The sequence below is a fragment of the Xiphophorus hellerii genome, chromosome 21 (assembly GCF_003331165.1).
Source record: "Xiphophorus hellerii strain 12219 chromosome 21, Xiphophorus_hellerii-4.1, whole genome shotgun sequence".
In the NCBI taxonomy this organism is placed as follows: Eukaryota; Metazoa; Chordata; class Actinopteri; order Cyprinodontiformes; family Poeciliidae; genus Xiphophorus; species Xiphophorus hellerii.
This window is the reverse complement of record NC_045692.1, coordinates 19,997,629-20,021,005: the sequence shown is the minus strand read 5'-3', so window position 1 is coordinate 20,021,005 and position 23,377 is coordinate 19,997,629. Positions and strand designations below refer to the sequence as shown.

At 39.1% G+C, this 23,377-nt stretch overlaps 1 protein-coding gene across 2 annotated transcripts in view; it reads left to right on the top strand.

The window, feature by feature from the left end:
- Positions 1 to 23,377, top strand: part of gpr158a (G protein-coupled receptor 158a) — a 69,513-nt gene continuing 46,136 nt past the window's right edge. Inside the window, exons 1-2 of one of the 2 annotated variants that reach the window (XM_032551796.1) lie at positions 1 to 1,676; positions 14,260 to 14,365. In XM_032551796.1, the coding sequence (XP_032407687.1) occupies positions 844 to 1,676; positions 14,260 to 14,365 (939 nt within the window). In that variant the 5' untranslated portion in view covers positions 1 to 843. The remainder of the gene's footprint in view (positions 1,677 to 14,259; positions 14,366 to 23,377) is intronic. The other variant, XM_032551797.1, reaches the window with a different exon arrangement.

Sequence of the window (23,377 nt, the reverse complement as noted above, 5' to 3'; positions counted from 1 at the left end):
CTGAGTATGAATAGCGATACTTCATAATTAAGTTACTCAAGTAAAAGTTAAAAAAAAGCACAGCGTAAAAATTTATTTTTCCAAAAAAGTTACTCAAGTAAAAGTAACTGAGTAAATGTAACTACCAACTCTGTGAGTAGTATACGGTTCTTATCGGAGCATTTGGTGTAAATCAGGCGCTCTTCTCTGGTAAACCTCTCCGTCTGCCTCAGCACCCTGGACAGCGACTTCTCTCCGCTCCACCAAACGCGGCTCGGTGATTGACAGAAGCGGCGGCCATAGGCGGATCGATGCCGCTCCCGGAGCCCTATGAGGCGGACGGGAAGACTTGCTTGGAGGGGGCGCTCGGATCCTGACGCGGTTCTCCCCGGCTTCTATAGGCCCGCTCGGTGTTTGCCGCGGTCGGAAGAGGGCGGAGTGCGTTTTGCTCATCCAAGTGAGGAGCTCCCTGACTCTTAAAAAATATATAAATATAATAACAACAAGGCTCTTTCTCTACCCTTCCCTCCCTCCTTCCCTTCTCTCCTTCCTTCCGTGTCGTTTTGATTCAGTGTAGCCCACACGCAGGGGGAGAACATCCGCCGCACAGCAGAGCCAAGACTGAGAGGGGATCTTCAACATCAACAAGCTGCATGAGGCTTCTCTGAGAAGAGAGAAAAAGAAGGACTATCTGCCTGATTCCAGCAATAGAGGTGCAGGTGTTTCAGAAATATCCTACAAGTGGTGATGCGATGGTTTAGAGGAGCAGCTTTGGTCGATTCTTCACATCACGCCTGCTCGACGACGCTGTAAAATCCCCCCGCTTCCTCTTCAGACATCTGTGGACGCTTTCTGCAGGGGGAGATGGCTGTTCTCCGGCTCTCGTTGCTGCTGCATGTGGGCTTTGTGATCGGGTCGAGCCGGTTCGACGCGGACCAGTCAGCCGTTGGGAAGGAGGAGGTGGAGGCGAACCTGGGCGCTCGGCTGGCGCACCTCCGTGCGCCTCGCCTCGTTCCCGGGGAGAAACCGGAGGAGCATCTGCCCCGGGTGGTCACGGCTTTCCTGCACACGGGGGACTCGACCACCTTAAGACACGCCAACTGCTCGAGAAAGTACGAGCTCACCTCTCTGCTGCGTGGAAGGTCACACGAAACCCCGCATTACTCCATGAGCGGCGTGTTGGAGACCGTGCTGCACGCCACTAACTTCCTCAGCATGATCCTGCAAGCCAACAGGTCCAGGGAGCACAACCTGCGGCGAGACATGGAGTGGTACCAAGCCCTGGTGAGGAGCATCCTGGAAGGGGACGCCAAGATCCACCGGGCGGTGGTCACTTTCGGCGGGGGTGCGTCGTTTGCGGGGCCCCCGGTGCTCCTCCAAGCCACCAGGGCCGGCGGGGAGATTGTGCTCCAAGACCTCCCCCGCATGGCGCGTCGCCATCTGCACAACCGCACCGCGGACACCGAGTGGTACCACGGGATGAGGGAGAAGCATGAGCCCAGGTTCCACAAAAGGGTTCTGAGTAAAGGTGGTGACGGGTCACCGGAAAGAGCCGAGAGTTTCATCCCGGACCGAACGCATGTCAAGTGGTCTGCGCCTTACCTGGAGTGTGAAAATGGGAATTTTGTCCCCCGTTGGCTTCTGACGCTGTCCGCAGCTTTCTACGGCCTGAAGTCCAACCTGGATCCGGAGTTCAGGTAGAAACGCCGACGAATTAACTTCAGTTTGTTTATTGAGTCAGACGACAAAACATGTAATTTATGGGCATTTTTACAAGACCAACAGGTCCAAGTTATAATGTTCGACTGAGTTCTGTTCCAACTCAGCTTGGAAAAGTCTAGAGTTTAAGTTTTTTAAATCTGGATGGAAGAGGTAAGGATTTCCTGGCTTAATTCGCGAATCCATACTCCAAACATTGTAACCATTGCACCATTCTTCGATGCTTAGATTTTCCCTTCTAGAGCTGCAACTCGAACTATTATTTTAGCGATTAATCAATTACTTTGAGATTAATCAGTTAATTTGATTTTTCATCATTTTTTACTTTACATTTTTTAACTTTTTTTTTTTACATTAGTTATTTGTTTGCAGAAATGCAAATAAGTAACCAATTTCCTTATTTTTTTTAAATATGAAAATGAAAATTTTATCACCTAAAATGCAGTCACACAACATTCCTTTAGTGTGTGCTTGATCATTCCTAGCAAAGGATACAGAAAAACATTCCTCTAACGTCAACTTGTGAAAAGTTCAGCCCTTCTGTTTCACTACAATTCTATGTAAGGCTGATCTCTTGATTATTTTATGGATTAATTGATTAACAAATGAATAGAAAAGACTTAAGAGATTTTTTTTACAGTAATTTGAACCAGGCGGAGCTAAGCCTGTTGAGGAGGTTTTGGAAGAACATATTTACAAATCTGTTTATAATAAAAAAGATTTTTGCGTCTGTAATGATTGCTAAATTATTTGATGATTATTTCAATAATTGATTAATCACGATTAATTGCTCCAGCCCTAGTTCCATTTGTTTAAAAAAAGCTAAATTTATCCATCCATTCAGTCAATTTTCATATTAAATTTCTGATTTATTACTTTAAAACCTGGTCAAAAATGTTATAAAGACTTGAAAAAAATGAATAAGTCTCATAATAATATTAACAGTACAATCGAAGCCATTTGAAAAGTTGTCCCAATCCATTGGATTGAGTCGTCAATTTTGCAGGAATCCCCAAGAACTAAAATGTTTTGATAACATTTTATTCTCTTAACATGAAGCACTACATCGCCAATTAAAACAAATTAATAATCTGTGACTTCAGGTTGGTTTATTCAGCCCTTCATTTCCAAATCTGGAGAGTCTTCCCTGAGCTGATTCCCCCTCCAAACGCGCAGCCTCTCACCGACTTCCCTCTCCTTACAGGAGGGGGTTTCTCCTCTCCTCCAGTCTGACAAGGCGGCGGGATGCTAAAAATAACCTTGATGTTACTGGATGTAGCTGCGGTGGAAAACCTCTGGCTACAGGCCCTAATTCATTTTTCAGACTCACTCGTCTGGATGCTTTGCTGCACAGGAAGTGTCGCATGTCATTTCTCTTTTTTCCATCCTCCTCCATGAGAAACCGTTTCTAAAATCTGACAAATACGAACGAGGCAACACTTAACGCCTTGGTTGCACCTTTATGCTATAAAATGCTGTTTTTTTCTTTTCAGAATCCGCATGTGCCGGTGATTGGCTCGTTGTGTTGTGCTGCTTTTACTTGATCTTTAATTGATACGCTCCGGTTGCTCACACACAAGCATTAATTGCAAATGAGACCAAAACCTGCGGTGATTACGCTGTAATAGGCTATCAGATAGCAGACATTATCCCAGTCCGAAGCCTCTCAGAGCAGCTTTACATGTTTAGACTGGAGCAATTTGATTGCAAATTCACAAGCAGCGCCTGAGGTGATGAATGCGATCACACTCCCATCTTTTGTTAGCACCTAAAACTTCACTCCAAGAAAAACGATGAAAAAGAAATCTGGTTTACATTTTGTCATGCTGAATGCAAATACAATCAAACATCGATTAGTAATTAAATGGTTGTAGAATTAAGTTGGTACTGTTCCTTATTGCTCTGCAGAGGGGAAGCTCATTTCTAACCACATAATGATGGGAGTTTATGTATTAAAAACAAGCAAACAAAGCATTGCAGCTTAATTGATCATATGTGGTCATCTAATTTACCTTTGGAGCCCCAGGCAGGTTGAAGCTAACAACAGGGATCAATATTTATTTCACAATTCAAGATGGATAGTCTTTTTAAAGCTTTAAAGTATAAATACAAAACACAGATAAGAAGGTATGAAAGGTCAATGGATGGATGAATGGATGGTTGGATGGATGGATTAACAGTTGGATGTTTGGAAGGATGGATGGATGGTTGTTTGAATGAATGGATGGATGGATAGTTGGATGGATAGACGGGTGAACAGTTGGATTTTTGGATGGATGTTCGGCTACTTGCTGATTTTTGTTGCTAATGAACCAAAATGTTTGTCAGATGTGAGAAAATGACTGAAAATCAAACAAACAGAGTCTGCAGCGTCTTTTTGGAGTTGGAATTAAACCGATCGCACGTTTCCCTCCATCCTCTGTTCAGCAGAGCTGATGCGTTCGTTGGTGTTTTCACGTCACTGAAAACTTTCACAGCTTGATTTAGTGCTCAGCTTTGAAATTCAAATCACACATCCTCAAATAGGCTTAAAGTCTTCTCTTAATAATAGTGGAGCATTTGAGGCCACAAAGAAATCCTTTGTGCTTCTGTGAGACCTTTCTGTCACGTCTCATTTCTCTGTTTGCTCGTCAGCCATCCTTCAGATGCATCAGGGGGGAAAACGCTGGTTGGTGTAGCCAGTAGCTTCTTCAGACACCAGCTCTCCTCTTTTTCCCTCCAGATAAATACACAATCAATACCAGGATGAATTAATAATGAATGATGTAGAACAACAGCTCTGCACGGACGATGTGTATTTCCGGCCTCTTAGTGCTTCCTGTTTCAGGTGATGATGTTGCAAGAAGCAAGGTGACTTCTTAGTACTTTTGTCTGTCCTCGTACTCTGATCGCATGGATCCTCTGACTATTTCATACAGCTTGTATGACAAAGGATGTTTTCACACCTGCTAGACTCATAGACTTGATTCAATTTGGGAACAAACTTCCGACATTTGTTACATTTCCAGCTAGAGTGGTTTGCTTTCACACTTCACTGTATCAAATTAACCAAACTCTTTTTAAAAACCTGTCCCCCTCCTCACCTGTGGTGGCGCTGCACCAAGAACTATTGAAAGATACAACACCAAAAGGCATTAGCTGTTTCCATCATAAATGTGCGCTACACTTTATTGATATTCCACTAATGTTGAAAAAACAACATTTTGCAATCAGACGTGATAAACATCATCCTCGTACCACTTCCTGTCGTCTACTTCATCATTTCTGCCAGTAGTAACTTCCTGTTGTTGATCAAGTGACTTGTGTGATGTGAAAAATTGTTTCAATTGCACTTTGCGAAATACACTAAGTTTGATACATAGCCAGCAATCTTAGCACAAACTTTTATTTAAAACCGTGAGTTTTTTTTAAATTGCCGTTTCCATTAAGTTAATTTATTTTATAATTCCAATTTGTGCATTTTTAACTTAAATGGAAACGCAGCTAGAGAGCTCCACTTCTTCTTCACAAAATGATACAGGTGTTAGCGGTTGTATGTTTTCTCTTTTGTCTTCAAAGGCCACAAGTCATTTCTCCCGCTAGCGCTAGACCCTCACATTTGTTTTGGTTGTATTTACCCAGAATGCCCTGCAGTATAGTCCACTTCCTGGTTTTGGAGCGCTCTCTGGTCCAGTTGGTGCTGACATTTGCATTCAAACTGCACCAGAGTTCACTTTAACCGAACCAAGGCCGAAGTTTGTAGGTGGACCAGAGTTTGATTTTTTGGGTTGAATCAGAGTTTGATTACAAATTCACACCTCCCCAAATGAACTGGACTTTCTAGACAAAGAAACTAGAGTTTCAGTAAATCAGACTACACCGGGTAGGGTACGTTTACACCAGTCCTGTTGTGAATGGTTGATATGTTGTAAATTCATGCATCTAAAATTAAGGCCTTAAAATGTTTTAAATTCATTTAAAAATTGGTAAGTCGGTTTTAAATACATCTTAAATTTTGCGGTGACTTGATTATCTACAGTAATCTTGTATATTGTAAGTAATCTTTTTTTCTCAAGGGACTTTTCTGTCAGGTAAATGTTTGAGTCACATTTTCATTGCGTTCTGTGACTTGAGGCGGTTGAGGCTATCGCTAACTAGCTGCTAATATACCCTTACTAGCTTGTAAAAGTATATTAGGACCTTTATCACCATTAGAACCGTTGGTTCTGGTTCTTGTGGTGAAAACAGAAGGAGGAGAAAAACTAGCTAGCTAGCAAGCAGAGATGCAAATCTTTCAGCGATTCGATTCCAATTTTTATGGTCACAGTTTGATTCAGAAACTATTTTTAATTCAGAAACCAATTTTTCCATTCACACAATCTAGAGATTTTGTTTAAATTATGTGACTGACAAGAGGAAAAGATGGTGTAAGGAAATAAAACATTTATTTAAACCAATTCTATAAGGTTATACACTGTACCAAATCAGTTTATATTGAAATGAAAATAGGTTTGTGCATAAAATGATGTACCTTAAATTACCAGTATTAGGTTAGCTTAGCTGCCTGACTTTTTCTCAAATATAAGAATATCAATAAATTACTCCAAACGTATACGGTGGTTGAGTGGATGTGTACTGCGATATGCAGTTTACTCGCAAATAAGAAGAGCAAAGACATCCAACTTAAGAATCGATGCAGGATTCCCAAAACTGTGAAATGTGATTCTTTGTAGAATAATTTGTTCCTGCAGCTCTGCTAGCATGTTCACTTGTTTTTGGTTTAAGTGTAAATTAAATGCTGGACAACATTCGTCTTCATCTCTGGATCACTTCTGTTGCAAACCCATACGATTCATTCTATGCTAAAAAAAACTTCTGACGTGACACAGGTCTTAAATTTCACCCATATGGTCTTAAAAAGTTTTAATTTTAAGTTGCTGAAACTTGCAGAAACCCCGATATAAAAGAATGAGTGCTGACTCCAGACTTTTTCCACTATTTTAAATCGACCTGCTGTTTCTGAGAAGGTGTAAGATATCACACTGCTCATGCTTTATCTCTTTTTCCTGCTAACTTCCTACAAAACTGCCTGTGTTTTCAAGCTGTTAGTGTGTATATGTGTTGATGGTATTGTTGGAGTTTCAGACATTTTGTGGGGTGATGCTGCGCCATCCTAATTGGCAGATCACTCTGAGCTCAGATGCATTGCCGAAGACACAAAGTGGAGATGCACAGGAAGAAAAATGATTCAGCAGGTGGTGAACAGACTTCAAACTCACCTTGCACAGCAGAAGCTGTAATTGCTTTAGGAAGGGGAAGCTCACACAGAAGCAACAGCAGAGGCAAAATAAGAGAAGTTCATTGGATTTGACTGAGAAATGCAGACGTTTGGTGGAGATTTTTCAAGAGGCTAAATGGGCTCTAAACAGACAGCAGATTTCTCATTGTTAGGGCTTCGCTTTGCTTCCAAATATGTGTGTAAAACCAGCTGTAATGTTGGACGGCTTGACTTCGATGGGAGGCCATGAGCTCCAGCAGGACCTGGTAGCATCTGCTTCCATGGACACCGTCCAGAAACAAATAGGAAGAAACTCCCAACAGTTCCCGAGGCTAAACGCGATCAAGCTTGATGCTAACTCGAGCCGAAGCAGTGTAGGTGTTTAAGAAAGAGAGAGAGAAAAAAGAGGCAATTCATGATGAGAAACGGTGAAGATCTGCAGCTTAGCAAAGCAACAAGAGTCCTGCTGAAGTATTCCACTTTAGCTTCCTGACCCAATGAGGACAGAGGAATGAGAGGAGAAGTTGAAGTGAGCATAACCTCGGAGCGAGCGGGGGTTAAAGACCCCCGAGGTGATCCTCCTGACGTCAGTGGGGCTCCACGGCTGTGTCAGGTGGCCTGTCGATGCGATGCCCTCAACCTCTAAATGTCAGAGTTTCAGAAAATAGAAGCACTCAGGCTTTCTGCTGCGAACACAGAGATGTATACGCTTGATGTTGCTAGAGAGATTTTTTCAGCTTTATTTGGATAAATTGAGTATTTGAATTCATCCCCTGGATTGATTTAGTTTATTTGCAAAATAGCTCAAGCCTAGTTGACTGGATGGAGAATGTAATGTGAACACCAGATTTTTGGTCTAGTTTCTAGTGCAATTTTGTTAGTGCACTTGAAATAAGTCAAAACTAACTTACAAGTATCTTTTCAGCAATATATAGAGGCTTGTTTTAAGTAAATAATTCCTTAATGTTGATGAAAAAATACCTGTTCCACTAATAGATTATTTTACTTATTATCAAAACATTTTCCCCATGTTGTAAGTAACCTGTTATGTTTCCTTGAACAGGTTAGGGCAGGTCTATGGGCGATGCAAAACAGTCATGGCCTTTTGTTTTTTTACACAAAATCAGAAAATGAGATTTCAGTCTGCTCAGTTCTTTCTATCTTGAGCTCCTTTTAGAATTAACTGTTTTAGGGCGTCTTGTCACTTTAAATCCAAATAAGCTGCTGCTGGCCTCGCCCATCAACTCAACGTTTACACTCGGACGTGAAAATGGCTGCAAACAGATGCACAATTATACAACTGTACACCTTTGAAAAGCATTAGTAGAGCCTCCTGCACAACCGGTAAGAACACAGCAGCTGTTTTCTGGAAAGTAAGTCAACAACAAAACATATGTCTTTTCCAGCAGCCATTGTAAAACCAGCTGACAAAACATGCTGGAGCTTGGCTTGGGTTTCTAGGCATTAGTAGAGCCTCCTGCACATCCAACAACAATGCAGCAATGGTTTCTGAATGGTAAATCAACTTTTCTTTTTCAGCAGCCATTGTACAGTAGATATAGAGGTAAAACTAGCTTGCTGGAGTTCCACTTGAGTTGCTAGGTAATAGGATGGGCTCGACTGTGGTTGCTAGGAAACGGCGCAGTGGCCATGAAATGTGACTTAGGAAATGGCAGGTTTTTAAAACGGCCCATTTTAATGACACCAAAAACATGAACTTATTGCCAAAAAAACAGATGGAGGTTTTTTTTTAAGTGCTTTTTTTAAAGCTGTTTTTAGAAGCAGTGAAGACTCATATGGAAGTAGAAAAATGTGCACAATCTGAAAAGACAGCTTATAAATGTGAGCTTTTATTTCTGAAAGTTATCATTTATGTTTTTGGATGTGTAAAGTTAATTAGGTTTTCTGTTTTATAATTAAAACACGGTTTGTCTGAATTTACTTTGTTACTTTGTTGCCCTTTGAAATCAGGAATGCAAAAAGTGAGATGGAAAGAACCAAAATGGAAGCAGTCTTTATTGTCATTCAATCGCAGCTCCTTTCCCCCCGCGGCTGCCACATCTCTTTTGATGCTCGGCGACAGAACTCAATAAAATGACCCGACCTGCACTGAAATGCTCGTAGTGGAGCAGCATTGTGCCCGGCGGCTTGACTTGCATTAGCTCCGGCGCGTCCTGTCAACTTAATGCATTTCCATCACTGGAGAGACACAGGAGACGTTTTCATTGGGAAGACCCGGCCGGCTCTCGCATTGTGATCGTTGCGTGACATAATGCAGAGACCGGGCCGCTCTCAAAGGACAGACATGTGTTCCTATCAGGGCACAGAGTGTGCATTCAGGTCTTTCTTGGACATGTGTTCGGGTTTGAATAAGGTGGATTATTCTTAGCTGACATTTGTCCTTTTCTGCGTCAACATCAACTTCTTTAGACCGTTTCTCCTTAGACATACACAACAAATTCTGCAGAGTTAAATCAACACTATGCCGAGTCTATTTGTCAGAATTGGCATTAATTTAACTCTTACAGGGTTATTTCAACAACATTTTGAGTAATTATAACTATTTCAAGTGTTAAAATTACTTAATTTCTTGTTGAAATAACTCAAAAAGAGTTAAATTAACACCAATTTTGATAAGGACCAAATAGACTCAGCATAGTGTTGATTTAACTCTGCAGAATTTGCTGTGTATTATGTTTTTAATGCTTCATCATTAAAAACGTGGGATTTTTTACCATTTTTTTCTTTTCAAATTCCAATTCATTATAAGTTCATATTAATTCACAACTCATATTTTTTCTTAACTTATATAGCTCTGGAAAAAATTAAGAGACCACTTACAACTGTCAGTTTTTCTGATTTTACTTTTTATATTTATATGTTTGAGTAAAATGAACATTGTTCTTTTATTCTATGAACTACTGACAACATGCCTCTGCAATTTAAATTTAGTATTTATTTGCAGAAAATGAGAAATGATTAAAATAACGAAAAAGTTGCAGTGCTTTCAGACCTCAAATAATGCAAAAAAAAACAAGTTCATGTTCATTTAGAAACAACAATATTAATGTTTTAACTCAGGAAGAGTTCAGAAATCAATATTTAGTGGAATAATCAGCAAGTTTTCAATTTTCTCTTAATTTGTTTCACAGCTGTATGTAATTGGTTCTTAAATCTTGGGCAAAGACTTGCTTTTAGTCCTATTAGTAAATTATTCTTGGTATTCTGAATGTCTTTCAAACCTTTTCTTTGTATTTTGGCTGCTTCTTCACTCGCATCCAGTGAAAATTTAGGATATATTTGAGAGAAGGATTTGGCTATGTTACATTTTTTTTCTTACAGCTGCTGCTTTTCATTCAAAACTTTTGTTTATCAACATGTGACATGTTCATTAAAAACTGTAAATGAATGAAATGAACAAATAAAATGTCACACTCATTGTTACCTAGCAACCCAAGCCGAGTTCCAGCATGTTTGGTCAGCTGGTTTTACCTCTGTACAATGGCTCCTGGAAAAGACAAGTGTTTTGTTGTTGGCTTACTTTCCAGAAACCAGCTGCTGCATTCTTATTGGTTGTGCAGGGGACTCTACTAATGCTTTTCAAAGATGTACAGTTGTATAATTGCACATCTGTTTGTAGCCATTTGGACGTGAGTTGAAGGCTGACTGGACTAAAATCTCATTATTTAAGAATGATTTTGTGCAAAATGTAATTAATATGTTTTGTATAGCCCGTCCTTAGCTGTTCAAGAAAGCACCATGGGACATGTTTACGTTCTATGTAGGTTCTATGTAAGCAGTTTATCTTTTACCTTTCCTTTCCCTGCTGTTTCACATCTTCTCTACCTCAGCTTCCTCTACTTACTTCTGATTAGCTACTTTAGTTTCTTTGTCACCTCTCCCTTAGTATTTAAGCTCCTCAGTGTTTTCTGTTCCTCATTGACTTCTTCTGTGAAATTACCCCAACTTCCTACTGATCCATTGTTAACTTTTCTGTAAGTGACTTCTAGTTTTCATTATATATCTTATCAGGATCATGTCTACAAATCACAGCAAGAGGGAGCTAATCATATGGAATTGGTTCCATGTTTTTCAACAGTTTTAGTCAACTTCAGGACAAAATGTGATAACGACAGGGTGCCAGTCTCTCTTAGCTGTGCAGGCCTTTAAACTCACAAAAATTGGCGGATGAAATGACTGAGCTCTTTGTTTCCTGGCCTCTATCTCCTACTCTCTGTGGTAATCCCGTCTTTATGCCCATGGGCCTCGATGGCCATCATGATGCCTCAGCTTCTCATCGTCACTCTCAAATTACCAGCCCCTCTGCCACACACTCTCTCAGCCATTAACTCTGTGTCCTGCCTGGCAGACGTTCGCTTTTATTTCTCTCTCTTCTCTCACAAGCTATTTTACACACCATATGTCTACATTGGCTGGCATGCTAAAGACCACCCATGGAGATGGAAGCAGAAACAAAGAAGAGGGGGAGCTGACTGCAGAAACAAAATCTCAAAATTGAAGTTAGATTTCTTTGCACTGAGTTTGAGCAGATTACATACCCAAAAATGGGAAGTAATTTCTCAGCTAAATCAGCAGCACAGCAGAAAATACTGAGGTCAGTTTGCCCCAAAGAAGGATCAAACCAGCAGTTATTATTATTAAGAGTACAGACAGAAAGAGGCTTGCACTCGGCTGGTGTGTCCACTGGGAGCTGGACACAGTAAACCAACTCCTGGATACCTGGAGAACATGCCAAAGCAGCAATATTTGTGGAACTGTGTGTGTGAAGCCAGAGGATTTTATCCAGCGGTGAAAAGTATATACAGGGTGGGCCATAAGTTTCCATACATAGAAAAAATAAACATTTTATACTGGAGAACCTTTTTTATTTTTGTGGGACTCTGTGTAATCGCTGCACGTCTTGGACCATTTTGTGGTTGATCTGAAACATTTCCAGTTTTCTGAAACTTGCAAATATGTTTAGCCACAGTGTTATGTGTGATGCTCGTTCCATGTTTTCTGTTAAAGTTTCGTGCAACCATGCGACTGCTTCCCGATCCAGTCATCAGTATAATTTCAATTCTTTGCTCTTTTGTCAAACTCATCTTCTTGGGTATCTGAAATATAGCAGAAATATCCATTTTACATTCTCCTATGTATGGAAACTTATGGGCCACCCTGTAGACTTTATTGGACCTGAAAAAGCAGGGAGTCAACGCATCCTTAAAAAGTCTTAAATTAATGAATCTGAAAATAAAAATCTTAAATATGTTAATCGCAGTCTTTACGGGACTGTTTAATCTTGTATATTCAATGTTTTCATCTTCATTGATGGTTGATTGAGGCTACCTTTGTTAGCAAACATCACTATTTAAATAGAATTAAAAGCTAATGCAATACCAACATGAAAAGCATTTTACTTATTTATCATCCAACTTGATTTAAATAAATTGTTCTCAACTTCATGTCCAGTTGATTTTACATTAAAATATACATTTAAGTAGCATTAGAGATGGAAGCTGAGATTCTGAGTTTGAAGCAGTCACATCCAGTCTCTTCCCCCAACCTTTGTGCTTCTCTTTATTGGTGTGTAATGGATGGCTTTGTTGCTGCATCAGCAAATGGGGCTTAATGGTCCTGAGAGAACTACAAGCGATAGGTGTGAATGAACAAAGAAATATGATGGCATGAAAATATTATCTGTATTAGACCCGAACAGTTGGATGGCTGCGGTACAGTGGCATAATTACAGTGTTTTAGATAAAGTCTTACTTAATACAAAATGAAAACAGGTGATGAATATGTTGTATGTAAATACTGTTCTTCATTACTGTGTTATGAAACTATTACATACTCTTTAATGAAGCAAAAGGGTGACAAAATGCATTATTAAATCAAATCTATATTACTTTAGCTAAAACTGCTTTGGTCCTTATTACAGCTGTACTGGGAATCTACATGAATAACATGTTTGCAATTTGTACTATAAGGCCAAAGTTATGTGCATCTATATTTAACAGCCAACCAAGATGCTGAGTTAATTCCTGTCTTATTTTTGCTGGAAGCTACTTCCCATCGTCTTTCTTCCTCTCATTATTAGCGTCTATACTGTATGCAATTTTCTGTGAAGAGAAATTATGAGCTGGAAAGTGGAGGGAAAATCTCAAATGTCGTGACACAGCAGAGATGTGTTGAACAACCCGAGTTTCACAAAGCTTTGAGTCGGCACAGATTTGCCTCCAGCTGTGCTTTATTTTTAAGTTTAGCACAAGTGTGTGTGGGCTGAGGCCAAAGGGGTACATTTTAGCCGTCATTAATTATATTTAAATAATATTAAAAAAAAGTAAATAAAGTAACTTTTTACACTTGCTAAGTTACAGCTTCCCACAACAGAGAAAATATTTGCCAGAATCAGAGAGAGCGATCTTCGTCTCTGAGGAAGATCAGAGTCGATGGCTCACTGGTATCACTGAGCTTATTTAAGGAGTTAAATTGGATATTTTAAGTTATTTGAGAGAAATATATCTAAAGGATTGTTGTGTTTTGCAGGGCACTTTATGGGAGTTTTCAACCTTATCAAGTACTTGGTTTGATTTGGGACCAAATTTACAACATTTGTTACATTTTCAGCTGTGGTTAGCTTTTTCACTGCAAATAAGCTGAGCTGCAAACAATAATCACAAAATTCTGGATGGATTGATCAGTGTGAAAAGATGATGAATATTATTTCATTTTAGGAAACACTTACTGAATGCTGAAACAAACAGTTATTATAAATTTTTTTAATATCTTTTTTTTACCCCTCCAGGGGGTCTTTTTGTGGGCTCTAGTGTCCCTTATATGACAGTAGGCTGACATGAGAAGAGGAAGGAGAGGGAAAAAGACATGCAGCAAATATCGCCGGGTCCGGGAGTCGAACCCGTGATGTCCGCGTCGAGGACTCAAGGCCTCCAAATATGGGTCGGCTATCCCCTACACCACCGCGGCACACCCATGAAACAAACAGTTATTGATATTTTAACAGTTTAATGGGTTTTATCGATACATTCTGGCACAACCGGCCCTTTAAGAACATTGAGACTTTTGATTTGGCCCAAAATGAAACTGAGATCGACTCCCCAAACTTAACTTTTTGATCTGCTGCCTTTTAAGAAAATCTACCCTAAATATTTTTCCATAGTAACTTTTTCAAAATCCAGAAGAAAGTATGTTCGGTTTTGTCGTTTGCCAACAGTTATGCAGCTAAATGTCAATGATTTGATCGTTGGTTCCCTCTTTAAGCATCATGTCCTCCTGTGTTGTAGGGGCGTGGTGCGGGTGGACGTTAATCTACAGGATGTTGATATCGACCAGTGCTCTACTGACGGCTGGTTTGCTGGAACCCATCGATGCAACCTGAGCACTATGGAGGTGAGTGCACCGGACATGAGGCCCAGACAGGGATTGATTGGCTTTGGAAAGTGAACTGTAATACACCCACGACCCCATGAAGCTCTGAAAGGAAAAGCAGTAAATCAGCATGACTGCTGACAAAATGGATGGAGGTCTGATTACTTCTCAGTGTTGCTGTTACTGCTGGCTAACGCTTAACAAGGCTGTCTTTTTAAATTTATGAACACAGACGTACGCTCTGAGTTTTCCATCAATGTCTAGCAAACAAACTGTAGGTTGCAACTGCTAAGCTGCAGTTTGTTTATTTAAGGATCCCCATCAGGGCTGTCGTAAACAATTATTTGAGTAATTGAGTATTCTGTCAGTTATTCTGATGATTAATCGAATAATCGAATAAAGCATTTTATAAAATAAAATACTGGTAAATACTGCCATAACAGCAGTGTTACTGTTGGATATCAGCAAAATTTTTAATATTTAAGCATTCCTAACAATTACTTTTCTGTAGTTCAGAAAATTAACTTTAACAATAGTAGCTCACTTTTTAAGTGAACCTGGACATGAATTATACAAAAATCTGAAATTATATTCAGTTTAATAATAAAGATCCAAGCGCATTTGATTAAAAAAGAAAATCCACCCTCACCTTGCCCAGCCATCTATAGCTTTTGTGTTAACGATGTGATTTGACTCCTTTGTTCGTCACACTCAGAAACTCATCTACCATCTATGTACCGCCACGATGCGCTCCGCCGCCCATTTGTTGAGACCGGGATGATATGAAATTTATTTTCCAGTTTATCCGTAAAGCTGCAGTTATGTTAAGCATCAACTACAGCGCAGCCGCCCGCAGTGTTCAGTTTATCTGCTCACCGGTATAAATACACCCGCCGTGCTCTTCGCCGCCGTGCTCTTCGCCGTCCAGAGCCACCAGGATGCCAGAAAGGCTGCTGTACTCCAGGCATCGCACAAGTTATTTTAAGGATACTTAAAAAAAACAACAAAAACCTGGAATTTATTATAACTCAATGAAATACTCCCGTATTCTCCGGTCCAGCCTTAAAAATTGGATGTTGTGCTGCTAACACTTAGCATTCGTCAATAACTCAGGAGGCAGTGAGAGCGCTGCGCAACATAAATAATCACCCGCCCAGAACACAGTGCGCTAAATAATAAAACATAATTTAACAAAGCTTTGAGGCAGATAATTTTCCTCGAGGAATTATTAAAATTCCTCTAATCCTTTGAGGAATCGTAACAGCTGTAATCCCCATTAGGTTCTACTGTAGTAGAGACTACGTACTCTTCTTGGGGTCCACACCAAACATTACAATAAAAATCCTTTGCAAACATTAAAAAAAGACATAATGGTATTCCTCCACAAAATCAGATTAAACACAAAACTGCTTCAACATCTTACAAACGTTACAGAGACATAACAAAATACCTTACCACACAAACTATATCAGAACTAAATTAAACAAACTCTAAATATAAATTTAAACATTCTGTCAGTCTCCTTTATAGATTTTTAAAGATTGTTTGTAAAAAAAATGGTTGTAGGGAAGAAAGACGTCATGATTCCTCATGAAGTTTCATGAAAGGCAGCTATAGCTCGCCTCAGTTATTACCTCCACCAAGGCTGCCCTGCGATGAAATATGATGTGTTTTTGTTTGTGGACACTGAATGCATCACCTTGCATGAAACAAGCAGAGTAAGTTTGTACCCATTAGCAACAAACGGAGGCTCAAGTCTCAGGAGTCTGCTTCCAGGGTCAGAACATAAAACCCATGTGAAACATTTAGCAGATGGAAACTGAGATGTAAGATTAGAGGAAATGTATGTGGCTTAGCATTGTTTATTTATTTAACTCTTTATAAAATGTTTGCATTTTTAAGCCTTTATAGTTGATGTTCAGGTGTTAATCTTCCAATCTTTCAATAGCACATAATTATCAAGTAATATTTAAATTTTCTGTCAACTTTAAAATTTTTTTTAACTCAAAACCACGACGGGCCGCTGGGTGAATGGCCGCCCTAGCACTAAACCACCAGGCTTAGCAAGTTTTCTGGGGAAAACCTTGGTTACTGTCATATTGTTCTCTGGCTGAGTGTTAAACAATCAGCTGTTGTCAAAATTTAATCAGCACAAAGTTGAACAATTTACATTTGTGAGCTTGTGAAAGGGATTTTTAGCCAAAGCATGTTGTTTTTTTCCTTACCCTATCATCTCAGAAGTAAAATTGATTAAAACATATCTAACCAAAGAGAGACTATAAAGGTAAACATGTAATGCTGGGAAAAAAATTGATCAATTCGATAAATTATCCAATTATCCAAACAAAAACAATACTACTTTACAAGCCCATAGTTTACCAAAAGATGAATAGGTTGAATAGGCTGTTAATGTACTTAGCAGCCTACAGCAATAAAGGTTTTCTTCTGTCAGACTACTTTAAATAAGAAATGGTCACATATTGATGTCTAATGGAGAAAATAACTTATTTACAGGTAAACATATTGGTTTATGCATTAGACAATGTGTTAAGCATGATACTTCCACCTCCGTTCTCCACAGCTGCTGTGAGGTTAATTTTTCTGAAATGATTTATTTGGTTTGTGCCAAACATTTAAAGAGAAATATACAGAAATGAAAGATTGACATTTCATCATAAGGTCAGGATTTGACAGTGTTTCGGACGGAAAACCCAACAGTTACCCAATTATTAGACTTATTTAAGCTTATTAACGTTTTCAGATGAGGTGAGCCAATGAAACGAGCTTCAGCCTCTTGAAGACTGATATATTTCACAGACACGCTGCAGATGAAACTCCTTCATAATGCATGTGTTGTAATGTATGGTAGTGAGCATCTGTTAATAATTAATCACTCTCTTTGTCTGAGTACTTCCACTCTCTGCGTATATTCAATAAGAGTGGCTTTTGACTCTGTGTGTGTGTGTAAAGATGGAAACACACGGTTGATGGCATGTTTGTTTGGAAAACACAGATCTGTGTGTGCTGTCAGCGCAGGAGTGTGTCTGAACTTTGGTCGACTGGTAAGACGTTGTTGTGGTTGTAGCGCGCGGCGGCGGCGTGCATACTTCCCTGTATGACAGCTTCTTTGTGCACAAGTGCTCATTAGTGTCATGGCGGTTCCATAAACAAAAGATAAATTACACGTCTGTGCAAATAGGAATTACAGTAAGCTATAGCCATATCTGTTACAGCTTTCTTGTTAGGGAAGTTAGAGGTGATAAGGGACGGCTCACCTTCTGGAAATGTAACTTGGTCTGCTACGGTTTTAATTTTGATCACACATCTTAAGTTAATTTTTTTCACATCCACGATGGGTAGAGATAGAAACTGATAAAAATGTACCAATACTGATTTTGTTACATACTGTTAGAAAGTTAACGCTTTAATTCAAGATAAGCATCATGTTTCATTTGATTCAAACAGCATTAAAGCTGGTTTAAAAAATAAGAATCCCTTTGTCCAATGAACATTTTGATATGAAATGCAACTTTTTGCATGTCAGCAGTTTTTGTGCTGGCAAATTTGCATTTCTGCAAATTTGGTTGTGCAGGAGGCTTCACTTCTGCTTTTCTGCTTTTCAGGAAGGATTTTTGAAGACTTAAATGGGACCTGTTATGCAAAAATTCTCATTTTGTTCTTCCTTTTTGGTTTTTACTGCTTCTAAAAGCACTTCAAGAGATAAAAACAACATTCCAGCTGTGTTTTTTTTGTGCCTGGAAAATGAGCTCTTTAAAATCCCTCCCAAATGTAACATCACAAATCAGCAACCACTTCCCCTCACCTAGCAATGCCCGTTATCTAGCAAACCTAGTGGAGCTCCAGCACATTTGGTCAACTGGTTTTACTGCTGTATGCCCTGTACAATGGCTGCTGGAGAAGACAAGAGTTTTGTTGTTGACTTCCCATCCAAAAACCACTTGCTACATTCTTGTTGGTTGTGCAGGAGGCTCCACTTTTGCTTTTCAAATAGTTGTATAATTGCCCCTTTGTTTCCAGCCATTATAACGTGTGAGTGTAAATTATAATATTAATGAAAAGTCTGTATTTTTGAAACTCAGCTCACAAGTTAAGTCCATTGTAATGATTATTTCCCCACAGACATTAAAGGTTTTATTTATGTTAAAGTTGATTATTTCTTGCTTACAGTTAATGAACCAATAAAAAAACATTCAAAAATATGTTTGATACCTGCTTATAGGTTGTTTTCCAAAGGTGCTTTTAATCTGACAAATGTAAATTCAGTTTTTACGAGTAGATTTGTGTTTGGGTTTTAATATCACAGTTTCCCCCATCAAACAAAATATAACTCATGTTTGATTTATAGGAGCTTACATGTCAAAAGGAATCTATTCTAATTAATTACGTTTGAGTGACTGCATTTATTTAGTTAAATGCAATCACATCAATTCCCTTGATAATGTTTGTACGTCTGTCTCATAACCAAATTGTGTTAATAACAAACACAAAAATGGTCATCTGGAAATGCAACTGAATTTCCTGTTTGAGAAACTTGTGCTGATGAAGGTGAACATTTGCTCCCATCTTTCACTGTCAGCACTTTCATTAGTGTGTTTTGTCGCTCTTTGGGACATGGCCACCCTCGGGGCATGTCTCATGGCAGAACGTGGTCCTGGATGATGATGAATGTTTCAATCAATTAGCTTATTGCTCAGAACAAGTGGTTGGGCCCTGGGGAACCGGAGCCAGTGGAAGGCAGTGACACATAACTTAAATGATTACTGCGGCCGCCAGAAAAACGACTGCCGAATGAAGGGAGCAGAAACCACCAATCAGAAATCATCATTTACACCCTCAAAGGCTTTTCTGGAGCTTTCACCAACAAAATGTTCTGATTATCATTATTGTATGAGTGTGTTTTTCACAAATAACATGGAAACAAACTATTTGTTCATACTGCAAAAAAGAGATGTAATCTTTTTTTTCTCACTTTGTGTTAATCAAACTAAACTTTTTCCTGTTGTGTGTCAGTCAGATTAGTTAAAATATTTCTATGTGTTAAAGAACAACCAAAAATAAGTCAACAGCAAAACATTTGTCTTTTCTAGCAGCCATTATATATATATATATATATATATATATATATATATATATATATATATATATATATATATATATATATATATATATATATATATACTGTAGTAGTAAAACCAGCTGATCAAATGTGCTGGAGTTCCACTTGGGTTGCTAGGTTACAAGGCTGGGCTTGGCTGGGGTTGCTAGGTAATAGGGCTTGGCTTGACTTGGGTTGCTAGGTAACAGCGCAGTGCTTGTGGAATGTGACCTAAAAATCTGGAAGTTTTTCCAAACGGCTCATGTTCCATACACAAAAAAACATTAACTTATTGCCAAAAAAGCTTTGGCTGTTTTTAGAAGCAGCTGAGCCCCAAATGGAAGAACAGAAAAGGCGGCAAATGGGAATTTGGATATTTTTCACGTCAGAATCAGAATTCATTTTATTGTCATTGTGCACTAAAGAAAGCAACAAAATTGTTAAATTTAGCAACTCTCGAAGACAAGACAAATAAACCGATTGCCGATTTCTCAAAATTAAGGAAATTGTGGCCAAATAATCGACTTGTCAATTTGTCGGTGCACCCCTATGCCAGACTTAATGGAAAATTCAAAACACACCATCCAGGATTTTGGGAAGAGAATTGTGGACCTCAGTTATGCACAAGCATTGACACAACAGGAAAGTCTAACAGTGCTTTACGTTGTTATTTCAAAAATTCAACATGTGAAAAGTGAACAGCAACAGTTTAAATCTATAACACAGACCCTTCAGGTTGTGAACATTTCATTGTGCTCCAATCTGTACCTGCCGCTTCCCCATGTCTTACAGGATCAAACACATCACACAATGGCCTTGTGTTGTATGCCCTACAGTGATAACAAACTCTTTGTCTGCATTGCCAGGACTGCAAGGGGACATTTAGAGCACTTGAATAAAAGTGTAAAAATGCTGCCTGCACAGCTTTCAGATGACCTGACAAATAAATATGACATAAATGATCAGATTTGGCTAATTTGAAAGCTTTTAGCCGTCTGAATGGACCAACTGTGATTAAAATACACTTCTGTTTCTCAGCTAGAAACCTCTTAAAAACAACGAAGAACACAGATAAATAAAACTTCATACTGCATATTTTGGTATCGATTTGATAACAATAATAAGCATCACCAAAACCAATACTTATTATTTAAATATGGCCTATTATCAAACTTCTGACTTCTTTATCCGTTTTGGTGGTTTCAGTGGATTTTAGCGGTTGTAGTATTTCTCTTTTGTCTTTGGTAAAAGACCACAAGCCATTTCTCCCGCTAGTGCTACACTCATGCGTTTGTTTTGATTGTATTTACCCAGAATGCCCTGCGGCGTAGTCCACTTTCTGGTTTTTTAGCGGTCTCCGTTCACATTCAACTGAACCGAGACCGAGGTTTTCAGGCGGACCAGAGTTTGCTTTTTTTGGTCCACATCAGGGACTGATTGTGCATTCATACCTCCCCAAACAAACCGGACTTTCTAGACAAACAAACTAGAGTTTGGTTAAAGCAGTTAATCCACCGTTAGGATGTTTTCACACCTGATAGTCCAGTAGTCTCGGTTTGATTTGGGACCAAAATTTCAACATTTGTTACATTTCCAGCTGCTGTGATTTGCTTCACTGTGTCAAATGATCCAAACCCTTCCAAAAACTTGTTCCCCTCCTCGCCTGTAGGGGCGCTGCACCAATAACGACAGAAAGAAACAACACAAAACCCTCAGAAGAAGATACCAGCGCAACGTCCTTCTTCACAAAATGTAAACAAAAATGGAATAGCATCAGATTTTATAAGTTGTAGGATTTCTCTTTTCTCTTGACGAGGAATCATTTTTCACATTAGCGTTAGACTCTCTTGTTTGTTTTGGGTGTATTTACCCAGAATGCCGTGTGCTATAGTCTGCTTTCGGCTTTCAGAATGATTTCCGGTACACTTGGCATTCACGTATACATTCGAACTGTGCTGGAGTTAACTTTAACCGAACCGATACCGATTAAAAATATATTTTTTAGGCGGATTAGAGTTCACATTTTTAGTTTGTAGAGGGGTGAAAAACAATCTAGTAAACAAAACCAAGAAGCAAGAAAATAGGCACCCCAACATAATTTTTCATTTTGAATCTTTAATTTCTCATCGTTATAAGTTCTATAGTGTTATTTCAGTTAGTCCGTGCAATTCTACACATGGCCGCTAGGGGCGCTGACGCGTTGGTGACCAAGAAAAGATTGAGCACACCAGAAGAAGAAATCTTCCTGTTGAAGTTAAAAGGAGCTCAACGTGTGTCTCGTCTTTTTCATATCGCAGGTCAGTAAAAATGTATTTTGATGCATAAATGTTTTGTCCTTTAAGAGTTAAGAGGTTATAGACTCGAGAGTCAACTGGTGGGTCACTTTGTACAGCTTTGGATGGACATTGTGTAGAAAACGGGACGTATTTCTGGAGGCTAACTAATGCTAATGCGAGCGAACATTGGACATATGTGTTGAGCTAGCTGAGAAACACAGAAACAATGTTGTCAAACTCAATGAGTATATGTTGTGCAGAATAAAAATTGTAAAAGCTATTAAAATAGTTAAAAGCAAATCCATATATTTTTATTTTGACAGTTAAAAATACAAAAGGTCTGAGGAAAAGGGACAAGATATTTGAGTTAAAACAAAGCTAATTGGTTTGGATAATTAAAAGCTATCTAAAATATTTTGCCATTCAATAAAATTCATGATGGAGCATGTTACAATAATTCTCGCTCGGTTTAAAGGGATATCGCAGTCATTTGTAATGTACTGAATCGAAGGGTTATTTGTGTAAGTTATACAGTGATACCTGAAGTATTTGATATGAAGTATTGCATATGTAGTGTATATGTAGTACGGTCATCATAAGAAGAATAAATCTTCCTGTTGAAGTAAAAAGGAGCTCAACGTGTGTCTCGTCTTTTTCATATCGCAGCATCACACGTTGAGGGAAGATCATCTGCTACATTACCCTCAGCCATCTGAGGTTGCAGGGTAACAAGTTCACATCAGAGTTTGATTGCACATTCACACCACTGCAAATGAACTAGACTTCCTAGAGACAAACGGACTATAGTTTGAATACAGCAAGCTAAACAGGGCTGGTGTGAATCTACTCTTAATTTCCCTTTAGGATAAATTAAAGTTCTTCGGTTGATGTACATGTATATATAATCTCTAGCCACTCCTCACTAATGTTTGTTTTTCTCTCCACTGTCCCCTGTGTGGATGTGACACGTGTTAGTTGTGCAGCAACGAGGAACATTCATACACTTGTTTCTCTCACAGTTTTCCCTGACCCGGGCGTTCCCTCTGCTTTCATTCAGAAACAGAAAGAAAAAAATTACTCAGCGCTTCATCTCCAGGCCGGATCATGTTTTGTAGAGTAAAAATAGCACTCGTTTCGGCGTCTCGGGAATCCCCCTGCTGTTGGAAACGCAGCGTGGTTGTGGGGCAGGGCTCCCCTCAAGGGACCCGTGTCAAGTGGAGAGTAACAACAAGCTGTGGCCTTTTTAACCCGCTGATCTCATCTCTGCAGTTTGGGTGAAAAGAAATTCCTGCAATGTTTTCTGTTAAGAGTACATTCAGGACATTAAATAAGGTAATTGTTAATTCTCAGCTGTGATCTAAGCAGAGCTATAATTATGTGTCAGAGTTCATAATGGTGTTTGATATAAAGGAAACAGAGGAGTGAACAAACAGATCGGCCCTTTAATTCAAGTTAATCCGGATTTATTATGCTGGTCCTGAACAAATACTGAGAGCAACGCTATGTTTTTCTAAACATGTTGGACTTGTGAAAACATTTTTTGGTTTTACAGCTGTACAAAAAATGTTTAGGAGTCTGTTTAGTTAAAAAAAAAAGGTCTTCCTCTTTCTGTTTCTCTGTTTTTACAGGTTTATATAGATG